The sequence below is a fragment of the Schistocerca piceifrons genome, chromosome 2 (genome assembly GCF_021461385.2).
Source record: "Schistocerca piceifrons isolate TAMUIC-IGC-003096 chromosome 2, iqSchPice1.1, whole genome shotgun sequence".
Classification (NCBI taxonomy): domain Eukaryota; kingdom Metazoa; phylum Arthropoda; class Insecta; order Orthoptera; family Acrididae; genus Schistocerca; species Schistocerca piceifrons.
Genome location: NC_060139.1, coordinates 938,348,136 through 938,363,754, shown reverse-complemented (window position 1 = coordinate 938,363,754; position 15,619 = coordinate 938,348,136). Strand labels below are relative to the sequence as shown.

Genomic DNA, 15,619 nt, shown 5'->3' with positions numbered 1-15,619 from the left:
GTTCCAGTGCTGTTGCCAGATGAGCTAAGAGTTTAAATATCAGCTCCTCCTTCTCAATAACCAAGATGTAATAAGCACAACTACTGTAGGGCTATTTCATCTCAAATCATACAGGTCAAGAGTGAATGTGTCACACCGTTTTTTCAAAGTTTGCAGGAAAAAAAATGTATGTTGAAATTCAACAGGTTACCTCTCCAGAACTACAATATTTTGATTTTCTGACTATTTGTTAAAATGCTAATGACCTTTCTAATTGTTCCCAATACTGTGAGACATGATTAATACATACACACCTCATATATATATATATATATATATATATATATATATATATATATATATATATATATATAAGTAAACTATGGAAGTTTGTAACTTTTTGCAAATTTCAAAATTACATGTTTTGAAAATTTGAATAGTCACAGGATGTTGACTGTCTTGAGACTTGAGAAATTATAAAGTGAAAGGACTGCTGACTGTCAGTTATGACATTAACACATGAAATTCTTAAACTGTCAAAGTATTTGTACATAAAGATAAAATAATCTGAATTTTTCTATTTAGAAATTATTTTCTCCAAAATACCCATCCTAAGTGTTGTAAAAATTTCATGGTACATTAGTTAGGACTGAACACTCAGAGTGTGCAATACTTGTCCGTACAAAATGTGGGAAATTTTTTAGGTAGACCTCTCAACGTCAAAATCTCATCGACACTTAAATATTTAAACTGATCGCTGATTTTAAGTAATTGTCTTGCAAAACTGGTATTTCTGAATTGGAATAATTACTTTACAACATTATTTTATTTGAAAGCATTTTATAATGAAAATGAAATATAGAATATTTATGCCCATTGTTCATTTTTATGGTATTATTCATAAATTATTATTGTCTTTTGTCGTGATTTTACTTCTTGATGACTTTCCAGGAATTAAATCTGCCTACAATATAACAACCAACACTGCACTGTTAGTGATCTTTTATTTTTCATCTGCTTCTTGTATAGTTGTATAGCGAAGACAAATTTTCATACAGACAAGGATGATCCGACAAGAGCAGTACTTGGGAAATGGGAAATGCACACTGATTTTTTGGGGAACTGCACACTAATTTTTTGGTGACAGTCATTTGAAAGGATTAACAGGACAATGAGACATCATAAAGGCAATGGTTATATCTTGCAGCTCATGAGACACACTTATTATCTGTCCCACCCAGCACTGACTGCCATACACAAAAGATATGAAGTGGCTCACTACAAAGTCTTCTAATGTATACTGTGGTCTCTGCATTTCACACATAGTAACAGGCTGCATTTTGTGGGGAACAGTTCTTGCAATGTATGTGCTACTCCAGGATGCAGCCCAATAGTGACTTGATTCAATTTCTACCACAGGCTTCATAGCAGATCACTGTTCTTTCATTTTTAAATGGAATTTCTTTAATGTACTTTCATTTAGAATTAAGAGTTTTATGTTTGTCAATATCGTTGGTATGGTGCATACGAATCCAGTAGCATCTCTTATAGCATCAACAGCTTTATGCTGGAGATTAAATCTTGTTACAAGATGTTTACAGAGACCTCCTACTCCATCACACGTACTTTTTCCATCTGAAAATACCCATTTTCTGTCTTAATTCCTGTACTACAGTATTGATCAAGCTCATAAATCTGAAAGAAATTTTTAAAATGAGATGCTGCACCATCAGTCACATACACATGTTTAGGAAATGTGTGGCCTCTAGATGCTATCTCATCAATTATCATGCCGCAGCATACCATGTGTGTGCACTGTCCTGGATGAGATCATCACTTACAACAGCAAAACATTGTGATGTTCCAAGGAAGTGAGCAACACATGTGAATATCAAAAATGGTTCAAATGGCTCTGAGCACTATGGTACTCAACTTCTAAGGTCATCAGTCCCCTAGAACTTAGAACTACGTAAACCTAACTAACCTAAGGACATCACACACATCCATGCCCAAGGCAGGATTCGAACCTGCGACCGTAGCGGTCGCGCGGTTCCAGACTGTTGCGCCTAGAACCGCTCGGACACCCCAGCCAGCCATGTGAATATCGCTACCTGTGATGTGTACCAGTGGTAACTTTGAATTTCATTTTGCAAAGCAACAGAGCAGTTCTCAGCAGAGTCAAAATAAGGAACTAACGTGTCAGTGTTCTGGGATGTAGCTGATTTTACTTCTGCTATGGCCTGTCTCTGAAGCCTCTTGATATGATGGTGAGCTGTTCCTTTCAGGACTCAATGCCTAACCTTTGTAACAAACTTCTCTGGCTCTACTGTCTTCTTTGCCAACTCTCCTCCCTCCCACAATGCATAGGTTACGTCATTGTCAGTATCGTGAAGATGTAATGCTTCAACAGTCGTCACTTCAGCACCAGGACACATTGCACTCTCCTGCAACCTACTGTATTTCCTCGAATATAAGCCACACTCGAATCTAAGCCTAATCTGAAATTTGAGACTCGAAATTCAAGGGGAGATAAAAGTTTTAGACCGCACTTCCAAATCGAAACAAAGTTGGTCCATTGTAATAAGAGACACAATTTAGGTCAAATGGATGAAGATACAGCTACAGTAGTTTGGTTCAAGTTGTAAGCTTAACAGTTAAGCTTTACCAAGTAGCCATTGCTATGTGTCAGGCACTCTGTCCTTAATTGTACGGGTACCCTTACTTTTTCACGTGCTTCGTCTGGTTTGAATCGATTGCTTATTTTGCTTTGATCTGATAAGTGCCGTTCTCTTTGTTATAGGTGTTTATGTCACTCTAAGCTGAAAATGCATTATTGTACTGTCATTCATTGTTTGTCACATTCAGATAATGAGTGTTTACGAGCTGTCGCAGCTCGCGGCATGGCTTGCTTTTGTGCGCACTACTGCCGCTTACAATAAAAGAAATGAGAGGAATTGTCTCAGTAGCAAAACAATGGCAAGAGACTGCTATTTGTTATTACTTACACTGCTGCTTTCTTTGATAATGATCAACAAGAACCAAATAATAGACTGCGTATGATAGAAGATGTTCTTAACAAGAGTTTAGCGAAAATTTTTCTCCGCTTGAAAACCTTTGCAGACGCCTCTTTAGTACATTACATTCTGCACAGAAATTAGTCATCTTAGATTTAAAAATCTAGTCAGTTGCCGTGCTTCATTTCTGACTGAATCACTATTCAGCATAAGAATAACACGAATATAAACATGACATGATATGTATATTCTTCCGCATTTGCTGTTGTCTCACTCTAGTTTTGTAGTTCATTAGGCATTCTGTAAATGAGATAGCAGCAAATGCGGAAGAATACATGGCATAATGTTTACATTCTTCTACCTTTTCTCTTAATTCATTTACTGATGCAGAAGTTTTGGTGCCAGTATTTATCTTTGTGCCTGCAAAGCATGCCTGTGTGGTGCTACATATATTCAGCGGCAGAAATTAGTTGTGACGGCACCTACCAACATTTTTCAGAGCTTCCGCTTACTTTGCACTCGATTCTAAGCCGCAGGCAGTTTTTTTTATTACAAAAACCGGGAAAAAAGTGTGGCTTAGATTTGAGTAAATACGGTATGTCTTATCTTGTGGCTCTTGACCTCTTGACTTACACACAAAAGCATCAGGTCCATCTCTGTGTACTTCTTTCCTGTGACACTGCTTATGGTGGAACAAACAAGTTTGAAATTAGTGCAGTAAATACATGTGCATAGTTCCTTCACTGGCTGGCATTTTACCCATTTTGGTCATAAGGAGTAAAAATTTAGAGAGACCAATTTTTAAATTTGAGTTCTCCTTTCTCATTAGGAGATGTGCTTCTCTTATTGATCTTGTCACGTGTCTTTTTTTCACTAACAGAGATAACGCCAGCCTGTTTAGGACTTTGCCTGATGCAATCTTTGTCATCACTTAAGTAATATTCCAGAGCAACAATAAGCATATCGTCTTGCAACAGATGCCCACAATAAGTATATGGACATGCCCTAATAGTGCTCTCATTCTTTATTTTGCAAGCATTTGAAATCAAATAATGCAGGGGACTAGGTATGTATTTCTGTATCTGCTGCTTAGAGTAGCTACCTGGAATCAGTGTCAGTAACTGTACCTTTTCAGTATTAGTGGCTACTGAGATAGCAGTATTTAGGTTTCGGAACCACACATCACATTTCAGGTATGTATCACTATCTTCGGGCTCTGCACCAAGTGCATCTACATTATACACTTCACAAAGTTTTGAAGATGTTGCTTGTGTAAAACTAGTTTCAATTTCTTCCACTTTTCTTTTTACATACTGTTTACTTCTTGTGCTTCTTATCTTTCCTGGACATATAAGGGGGATATAGTAGGGGCTACAGCAGAAATGCTAACATCCAATGCATCAACGACTTCACACCCAGGAATATAAACAACTGCACTGTCTTCTTCAGTTTCACATTCGAGGTATGGTGATCGTTCAGGTGAGTTGTCACAATTTCTTCTTGTGGTGAGTCTAGCAATACCTGCACAATGGATGTGATGCTAGTAACATTACTTGAGGACCAAGACATTTCTGCAATACCTCTGACAGATTTCCAACAACTGTGAAGTGTTTCTCCCTTTTCTTAAACACCACATTCCTGTGTCTTCTTTCATAGTTCACATACCTCACTCTTTCACTACTGTATTTCTTCACTGACTCTGTATCTAACAAAAAGTTAAGACCAAACCAAAAACTTGATGCAGAGTGGTTTATGCGCAAGGTCTCACTTGTTTGTTACAAAAAGAAGAGTACTGGAAAGTGTTGCCAACATGCATATTTTGCACTGGAAATTCAGTGTTGCAAAATATGCAGAATGTTGAAAGATTTTTAACACTTTACACAGAAAAATATTGTCCACTGTGTTTGCACTGACTGCTAACATATTAACCAAACAATATTTTGTGTAATGTCAAAAGTTTTCGGATGGTTTTTTTTTTGAGTAAATACAGTAATTTGTAAAAACTTGTAAAAATGCAATTTTTACATTTTTAGTAATAAGTAATTACATAATACAGATAGCTGCAGCAGAGGAGATACTGTTTGTAACTACATCAGCAGTATCTGAAAATATGACAGAAAAAATTGTGTTCGGTGACTTTCCAAATTAGAAAAAAAAAATTTTTTAAGTGGAAAAATTAACATAAATTTTGTATTTCATCTAAAATTTGTAATTTAAAGGAAGGCCGCAAGTGTCAAATGAACTTAAACACACTAAAAGGGAGCTTTAACGCTAAACATCTACCAGGTCTCCAATACTTTCGGTTTATTAGTTATGTGTTTTGTTTTTGTTCTCTGTTGTAAAAGTTATTTACAAAATATACATTTTTCAAAGGGCTCTGTCATTTACAAAAATTAAGATAAAATGGAAATACTTTATTTATTAACAATCATGATATAGAGGTCTAATATATATTTTTTTCTGAAAAATTCATGACCATGAGTTGACATGACCTGTACGATTTGAGGTGAAATCATCCTGTATTGCCAAACTATAGCCACCTCTCATTGCAAGAAAGTCACTTCCCACATTAAAGTGTAGGCAACTTTCACACTTTCAACCATATCTCACTACTCTAGAGCTGTTTCCACACTTGCCCAGTGTGATGATATTCAATTAGCACAGACAGACTATTTAACGCTAGCTGTTACTGAATAATTAACATTATGCAGGTTACTTCTCTTTCACTCAACCGCAAATGACTAACAGCATGTGATACTTACATTGTGGGAGAAACACCTCTGTATGATTTATAGCCATTACTTTGTTAATTAGATAAGAAATTACTAAATAGTTTGCAGTGGAAAGATGTTTTATCCCATATGCGATTTATCTGCCGTGGCAGCACAAACTGACATTAATTTAGGTTGGTTTTGCTACACAGGTATAAAGAGAATAGCAGTTACTATGTAAAACAAAATAAATAAACAATGGAAGTTCTTGGACAGAATAATAACAGTGCGAAATGAAATAGAATGGATTGCTACTCACCACATAGAGGAGGCATTGTGTGACAGACAGGAACATTGAAAGAAAACTGTTAGGTATTATAAACTGTTGGGCAAAGCCCTTTGGCAGATTCAGAAAAAAAATGCAAACACATGGTCACTGTTGTCTCTGGGCTTCTTGGTTGTGCTACAGGAAGTTCATGCGAGTAATTTGTATGGTCACTGCACTGACCAATGTTAGCTTTTAAATGGCATAATTTACTCTCTCTCTCTCTCTCTCTCTCTCTCTCTCTCTCTCTCTCTCTCTCTCTCTGTTTTCCTCCCCTGCCCCTCCCCCTCTCTCCGATTTAGAATGCCATTGAGTATACTGTGTCAAACTCTGTGTTTATTGAAGAGAATGAATTAAAAGGTATGAAAGTTGGAAGAGTTACCATTCTGGTGGTCAAAATATTTTAACAGTTCAATTTAAGTATAATTAATTCTTCTGTTTATATCAATTACAAATACTAATAAATAATTTTTTTTCTGTTTCAGACAGTATCTCTCCTTTCACAAAATTAATACTTATAAATGCAATATATTTCAAAGCACCATGGAAAATTCCTTTCAATAAGAAGCAGACATCAATTGAGCCATTTTATACTACTCGAACTCAGAAGAAAGATGTTCCTATGATGTATATGAAAAAACGTCTAGGCTATAGTCAACTTGATGAAATAGACAGTGATGTTCTTGAATTACAGTATGAGGCAAGTTTATCTGGTAGTTTCAAATCAGGTGTAATAATTGACTACAGGGTAGTCAGAAATGGTCTGAAAAGCTTGTAAGGGTGCTGCAGAGTAGATTGTGGTGAGAAATAATTAAGAAAAAAATATACATTGTGCCATTTCAGGGTTAATTATCGGATGCAACTAGTCAGTTCTTACCATAAGATAAAGGTTAGCACATGAGACTGCTCAGCCTTTGTACTACCATCCCATATCCAGTTTTTGTATTGCTCTCTTGTTCAGTTTTTAGGAAACCAAATGGAGAACACATTTGATGACACCACCTCTGGTGGGCCACTTGAATTTACATGTGCATCGGCCTGATTGGCTAACTTCAATGCTAATTGTATATGGTGCAATGTATCAAATTTTTTCCTTAATTATTTCTCAGCACAGCCTCCCTGTGACACCCTTACAAGCTTTTCAGACTGTTCCTGACCATGCTGTATATTTATTATACTGGGTGTCCCAAAAAGAATGACCTGATTTTAACTTGTAATAATATTCAGACAAATGTCACTAGGTAACTGAAACAGCACTAGCTGTAATTGGCATGGTCTAGAGTTTCAGAAAAAATCCGCTAGATGTTGCTATGAGCACTGACTTGGAGCGTCCAGCCAGTCTCTTGCAATATGGCGTCCATGCAACAGAAGACGTATTGTGTTATTGAATTTAGTCATACTCCATTAGTGATCGCAGTTCAGCGGGTGTTTCATATTCGATTTTGTGCTAAACCATCGTCGCCAAAGAACATTCAGCAGTGGAATCAGCAGCTTGAAGAAACAGGGTGCCTCTGTAAAGGCAAAAGTCCTGGCCAATCATGTGTTCCTGAACAAATGGTGGAGCAAATCCGACGAGCATTTGAGCGGAGCCCCTGCAAGTCTACACGTCGTGCTAGCCGGGAACTTGCATTACTGCACCTGACAGTGTGGTGTGTGTTACAGCGTCATTTAGCCCTCAAACTGTACCAATTTCAACTGGTACAAGCTCTTTGAGATACTGACAAAGTGGAGCGAGTGGACTTTAGCAATGCTAGTCTAGAGCACATGGAAGATGACACTTTTATGTCACAGTTAATATTCAGCAATGAGGCAACTTTCCATATTAGCGGTAAGGTTCACCGTCATAATGTGCGTGTATGAGGGCTCAAGAATCCTCATGAAACAATTGAACATGTACGTGATTCACCAAAAGTGAATGTTTTTTGTGCTGTTTCGCAAAGCAAGGTTTATGGACCCTACTTTTTTGAGGAAGAAACCGTAACAGGACAATCATATCTTGCAGTGCTATGGAACTGGTTATTCATCTATTTCATCTATCAGCAAGATGGAGCACCACTGCACTGGCACAACAATCTGCGCTGTTTTCTCAATGCCAATGTGCCTCAACGTTAGATAGGGTGTTCAGGATCACAAGACCAGGCTTTACACTCTTGAGCTCCTAGGTCCCCCATCTTAATACCATGTGATTTCTGCCTGTGGGGATATGTTAAACAATGTGTTTATGTTCCCCACTTACCTCGTGACATTAAGATCTTCTGTCTTTCCTGAGTAATTTAGTATGCAATTTGTTGGTGTTAAGCTCTTCTTCCTAATAAATAATTCTATTTAAAATCAGGTCATTCTTTTTGGGACAACCTGTATTGAGCTGCCAAGGAGCAATATTATTGTTGGGTAAACTTGTTAAAATTTAGTAATGCCATACTAAAAATGTTGTATTTCATATCAGAGTGAAGGAAAGAAAATCAATACAATCCGGGACAACCAGAAGATGCGGGAAAAACCCAGTAATTTTTTCATCCAAGAGAAAACCGGGAGAAACATGGGAATTTTTGGAATTACAGAAATTTTTCATTGTTCCAGTTTTCAGTTAAATTTTTGTAATTTTGACTGGTAAAAACCAATACTCTAACAAGGAATATTACTGTATCCTTTTACTGCAGAATAATACTGGAGCAATAAAACATGAATGTAGTGATGCCCCAGTTTGGAAATATCTTAAATCTGGGGTTGATGTGCAGAGCAGTCTGAGTTGTAGTGGGGAGGTGGGTAGTCTCCACCTGACATGTGTTTACGTTTAGTAATTTTACTGCTTCCTCTTTGTTTACTGCTCTCGTGTCAAATAAAAACAGAACAGATTTCTGTGGCCGGTAGCTATCAAGTGAATAAAATATGTTCACATAATTATGGGAGGCTAAAATGTGTTGTTAGCATTAATCACCTTTCAGAACAATGAAGTTTTTTCTGTTGGCTTGCTACAGAAATTTGGCTTTCATTAATCTTTTCCGCTGAGGCAGTCAATTTATTTGAAACGAAGTGCTTAATTCCACACTATTGGCTAGTTTCAACTGTTCGCAGCATTTCAAGTGCACATTTTCATCTTCTAGTACATACAGGGTTATGCCATAATAATGATCCAAACATGAGATAATACAATACCGGTACTACAAAAAAATTTACATTCTGAAAAGCACACTGAAAAGCATAATACCAGGTCAAGGCCTATTTCATTGGGAATCTGGACATCTGAATGTGCACTTTAAGCCGGATCATGCATTGTAGTTTCGTTCACAAAATTCTGATGCTTTCGGAGTGTCCTCTGATGTCTTGTTTCTTTTATGACATAATGTAAGATCTTTTAATGTTTTACGTGTATGAACATACAGGCTTCCTACATCATTGTAGCTGCACCAAACGCAGTGATGCTTGTTATCTGGCGCTCTCTGGCAACTGCTGGAACAAGCCTGTTTCTAACAGATCACGGGAAAATATTGTGAATGGTGGTTCGAAAAGTGGTACTTTCAAAGTAAATTCCCTTTTATGCAAGATGAACTATGTATGAGAATGTAAGATGAATTTCTTGAATCACAGAGCATTTGACTCTCATTTCAAAATCAACTCTTTGATGATGTGCCAGTTAGATGATTTCGAGCGTAGAAGATCAGACATTTATGTCATTATTAAAAATTTTATTGGCACATTTGTGTGATGTATCTTGTATGCAAAAGATCAACATTATATGTGAAAGCTTAGCTTCTCTTGCAGCTTATTAATCTCCGAAACCAATATTATATGTGAGAGCTTTGCTGTTCTTGTAGCAACATTGTGTATATTAATTTAAACCATTAACTTTTCCTATTTGTATGTTCACACTACTTAAGTGATGTTGTTATTGGCTGACTACACCACGTGTCCTATGCTCTGAATATCCACTGTCATTGGCTGGCGAGACCACATGGCATGACGTATGACTGGCTTACAAAGGCGCACCACAATCTTGATTTCGATGCTTTGGAAAGTAACATGCGGTGCTTCGTGGAATTCAACTTTGAATAATACAAAAGTATGCAGCTTAAATGTTACTGCATGTGAAAGATCTTTCCAAATTGTGTTTTTTCCCCTGTGTGATATGATGTAGAGTTTGTGGATTCCCACAGTCGCAGTTGGGTGAGTCAGTCTGTCCCCATTTGTGCTTCCAATAATTACACCTACCATAGCCTGTTCGGATACGATTTAAAGTTGTCCAAGATTTTCTGGGAAGACCGAAGCCCTCGGGCCGTACGGTTGGGTCCGAGACTAAGTTAAGGTGATCAGGGTTAGACATATCCCATTCCCGACGCCAGGCTTCGTCGATATCATAATTGTCCTCATTCAGCTGTTGCCCTAATCTCCATGATGGCTTATGGGACTTGAGCCTGTGGCTGGGATTCTTGCAGTCTTCGTGTAAGGGTAGGTCACAGTTGTTAGCACACTTTTGCCATTCCCTTTTCAGTGCAGATCTTCGCCTTAGATGAGGTGGGGCCATGTTAGCCAGTACCGGGAGCCATTGGTGGGGCATCGGTTTAATAGTGCCTGAGATGAGCCTCATGGTGTCGTTTAGCTGGGTGTCCACCGTTGCTGTATGAGTGCTATTTAGCCAGACCAGAGCGCAGTATTCAGCCACCGAATATACTAGTGCAAGAGCAGATGTTCTGAGATGTGGCGCTTGCTCCCCAACTACTTCCAGTGAGTTTGTGTAGGACATTATTTCTGGTTTTGATTTTTGCTGCGCATTTTTATAAGTGCTCCTTGTACGTCAGAGATCGGTCCAATGTAATTCCCAGATACTTTGGGAGGGGATTGTAGTTAAGCAGCTGGCCTCTGAACTCTACGTGGGGTGCATAGTTTGCCTGACTTGTTGAGGTGGAAACAGGAGACTTGGGTTTTAGAAGTATTAGGTCTGAGCCTCCATGTTTCAAAATATTCATCCATTTTGATAAGGTCTTCCTCAATGATTCTTTCGGAATTGTGGAAGTCTTGATGTTGATATGTGAGAGCAATATCGTCTGGATAGATAAACTTCTTAGATGTCTCTGGTAGGTCTGATGTATATATATTAAAAAGTAATTGAGCTAGCACGGATCCTTGGGGCAGGCCATCATTTAACCTATATTTCTTGCGTATCTCTCCATCTAGGTGTACTTCAAAAAATCTATTTGAAAGCATATTGTTGATTAGGGTAGCCGTTTTCTTGCAAGGAATAATGCGTTGGAGTTTAAGAATTATTGCCTCCCTCCACACTGTGTCATATGCTGACGATAGATCTATGAACACGGCGACTGTCTTTTTCTTCCTTTGAAATCCACTCTCAATATGTGTGGTAAGAGATAGTACTTGATCATGGCAGCTCCAACCGGGTCTAAATCCGGCTTGTTCAATAGGAATGAAAGTCTCAGCAATGGGTTTTATTCTGTTGAGAATAAGTCTCTCCAATAGTTTGTAGCATACACTTAGAAGAGCTATAGGTCTATAGTCCTCTGGGAGCTTTCCATCTTTGCCAGGCTTAAGAATGGCGACAATCTTGGTTTGTTTAAATAGTGGTGGTAGTGTTTCCGTTCGTTGGATGTCATTGTAAAACTGAGTTAGCCACAGTAGAGCTCGAGGTCCTAGGTGTCGTAAGAACTCGGGGTAGACCTCATCTAAACCAGCCGCTTTACCCATTTTCATTTCTTTCAGTGCTTCTGTGATCTCTAGGATGGTAAAGGTTTTTGAGAAATTGTTGTCGGGTGTGGATTGTCGGAGCTTGGTTCTCAGCTCTTTCTTTACTTTCATAGTCTTATCCTTGTTGCTGCGTGGTGTTTTTCTTGTAAGGTTAACTATTCTGTTTGCTACCTCTTTGGGGTGTATGTTGCCACCCATACAGGTTTTAATGGAGCTTTCACCTAGATTTTTAAGAAGGCACCAGGCTTTCTTGCTGGAGTGCTTGAAGTCCATATTTTTTATGCGAGTGTGCCACTTTTCTCATCTTGCTGAGTCCAGGCATTGGAGAAGCTCGTCCGCAATTTCAGGATCATTGTTTTGCGGATATGCATTATATAGGTCTACGCATTCTTGGCTCCAGCCGGGAATATAAGTTTTCCTATAGCCTCTGGGAATGTGTTTTTTGGCAATGGCTAGGAGTAATCCCACAAAGTGGTTGTAGTTCTTCGATGCGGGTGGGATCCATTGGATGTTGTGGTCCATTTCGGCGGTAAAGGCTTCCCAGTTGGCTTGCCAAAATTCCATCGAGGTTTAGGTGTAGATCTCACTATTGGAATCTGTATACCGACATGTAGCAGGACGGGCCTGTGCTGGCTATGAGGAAAACCAGGCAAGATCTGTTTATTGCAGCGTAATGGTAGCTTTTTGGCGTCTCTGGAAACAAAGCACAGATCGAGGTTGTAGTCTCTTTTCCATCTAGCTGAGTGGAAAGTCCCTTTATCCTTTAGATCATGGATCAAGAAGACGTCTTCTATGTCCGCCCATTTCATTACTCCCTTTCCATCCTCATTGGTGTTGTTATTGAGAAGTTGTGAAAAGTATGTCTTCCATCTGTTTTGTATGTCACTTTTGTTGGTCAGTATTTTCCCATATTGATCCTTTATAAACTGTTCCCTTTTATCGAATTTACCAAAGGATTTTTTTATATTTTGATAAATCTGTCTTGTCCTGTGATGGAAATCATCCTCTGCTTCTCTGATCATATTGTTATAGTATTCCCTTTTCTAATGTCTTAGGGTTCTTTGCGTTTCATGGCGGAGTTTATAGTATCTTACCTTCAATGTCACATTGTCCCATTCTTTAATCCATGCATTCCTCGCATTTCTTCTTTCCAGCACTTTTTCTTGACACTTTGTGTTAAACCAAATTTTATTAGGTCGTTTTCTTTCACCTATGATTTTGGAAGCTGCTTCTTGAATACAGCCCTTCAGGTGTCTCCATCTGATTTCGACATCCTGTGTTCCTGCATTGGTCAGTCTTGGTTTTGTTAGGTTGCTTTTAATTTCTTTTGTAAAATTTTCTTTTATATCTACTTTCACCACATTTCCTATGTTATATCTTGTAATTTCTTCTCTATTTCTATTTACTTTCCTTTTGAGTTTCACTTTCATTTTTGATATTATTAACATGTGGTCTGTGTCGCAATCTGCTCCCCTAAAGGTTCTGACATCTTTAATGCTGTTTTGGAATCATTTCTGGATAGCGACATGATCTATTTGATTGACTACCTTTCCATCTCGTGAAATTTTGTACTGCTTATCGTGAGGCCATTTGTCACTGCAAAGTTTATAAGTCGAACCCCGTTCTCTGAACTTTCCTCGTGTAAGCTAAAATTTCCAGTGGTTGGTTTGTAGATTTCTTCCTTTCCTACTTTGGCGTTAAAATCTCCTAACACTATTTTCACATTGTGCCTACTTAAAAAGTTGTACGTTTGTTCCAGTTGGCTGTAGAATTCTTCTTTCATGTTGTCATCCTTATTTTCTGTGGGTGCGTGTGCATTTAGAAATGTAATGTCTAACCACTGCGTCTGAATAGTTATGTATGATGTACGGTTATTAACATGTTTGAACTCCCTTACTGAGTCATCTATTGTTTTATGAGTGTACAAACTGGTTCCAAATTCATGGCGCTGACCGCAGTCTCCATACATTATGAGAGCATTCCCCTATCCGCCACCTGGGGAGGTGCCCGATGGGGGACTAGCAAACTCCACACGGGACCCTGAAAATATACAATTCTTTTTCATAGAAGAGTGTTCATGGCAGTGGGCACAAGTAGATATGAGGTATAGAAGGTGAACATACTTCTTTGAAGGTCATATGATAGTGGTAAAATAATCAAATGAACAGAATCACAATACAACAGTCTGTATTAAAATTGAATCAAAGGCATAAATATGAAGTTGTTTCAAAAATAAGTAATAACACCTTTGTATACCCTGAAAATATACAAAGGTGTTATTACTTATTTTTGAAACAACTTCATGTTTGTGCCTTTGATTTAATATTAATACAGACTGGTGTATTGTGATTCTGTTCATTTGATTATTTTACCACCATCATATGACCTGCAAAGAAGTATGATCACCTTCTACCTCATATCTACTTGTGTCCACTGCCATGAACACTCTTCTATGACAAAGAAGGAAAATATTTCTGCAGATGAAAATATCTTCTTGCCAAATTATTTGTACATATGTAATTTTTGTGGTTCATGGTATGGATTCCTGTAGTCATGTCCTAGTTCATGAACCACGGGCAACGTATGCGTGGCCAAGTAAGTGGTCCCGACAGTCGGGATACCAGTTACTTTGGAATAAGGGTGGGCATCTTGGACATATTCTGAGTCATGGTCACCTTTGTGCTCATACGGCAAAGACTACCAAATCCACCAGTTAGTCCCTCAGCCGTTAGGGGTAAAACCCAATGTGACTCAGGGCAAGTAAGGCTAGCAATCTGCTTCCCTGGTACTTTAAATATGATGCTGGCCACAATCAGAGCAAAATGCCTCGGACATTTGGAGGTGATGGAGTCCCACCTCTAACTGACAAACCAGGGACTCCTAAGATACGACTTGGCAAACAAATGGTAATGAGATGGGGAGCTATTAATATCAATGGGGGCTACTCTGGGAAGAAGGTAGAGCTGGCAGAGGCTGCAAGTAAGATGGGGCTGGACGTTTTAGCTGTCCGTGACATTTGGGTAAGGGGTGAGAAAGAAGAGGAAGTGGGAGAATACAAGGTCTACCTGTCAGGAGTCAAAGCAGGAATAGCACAATGGGGTGTAGGGCTTTACATCAGGAAAGAAATGGCACCCAGCGTATTTGCAAAAAGGTCTGTAAACGAACGACTGATGTGGATAGATTTGACAGTGTCTAGCAAGAAAATTAGGATTGTGTCAGTATATTCGCATTGTGAAGGGACAGATCAAGATAAGATGGATAGTTTTTATGAGGCACTCAGTGATGTAGTTGTTAGAGTAAAGGACAAGGACAGTGTTCTGCTCCTGGGTGATTTTAACGCCAGGATTGGAAATCGAACAGAAGGGTATGAAAAGGTTATGGGTAAATTTGGAGAGGATATGGAGGCCAACAGAAACGGGAAACAACTCTTGGATTTCTGTGCCAGTATGGGCTTAGTAATCACAAACTCCTTTTTTAAACATAAGAACATTCACCGGTATACTTGGGAACGCAGGGGAACCAGATCTTCATTGACTATATAACAACAGATCAGGAATTCAGGAAGGCTGTGAGGGACACACGTGTATTCAGGGGATTCTTTGATGACACTGATCATTATTTAATCTGCAGTGAAATTGGGATTGTGAGGCCGAAAGTGCAGGAGGTCAGGTCCATATGTACGAGGATAAGAGAGGAGGAACTTCAGGATAAGGAAATCAGGCACAAAGACATAACAGTGATCTCAGAAAGGTACCAGTTAGTTGAATGTAGTCAATTACAGTCATTGGAAAAGGAATGGACAAGGTACAGGGACACAGTACTAGAAGTGGCTAAAGAATGTCTTGGAACAGTAGTGTGTAAAAGTAGGATGAAGCAAACAGCTTGGTGGAATG

General features: G+C 38.6%; 1 protein-coding gene across 1 annotated transcript in view; it reads left to right on the top strand.

Moving 5' to 3' along the window:
* The window catches only part of LOC124776275 (leukocyte elastase inhibitor-like), a 70,400-nt gene that overhangs the window by 19,754 nt on the left and 35,027 nt on the right, over positions 1 to 15,619 (top strand). Inside the window, exon 5 of the mRNA XM_047251179.1 lies at positions 6,515 to 6,729. Coding sequence (XP_047107135.1) covers positions 6,515 to 6,729 — 215 coding nt within the window. The remainder of the gene's footprint in view (positions 1 to 6,514; positions 6,730 to 15,619) is intronic.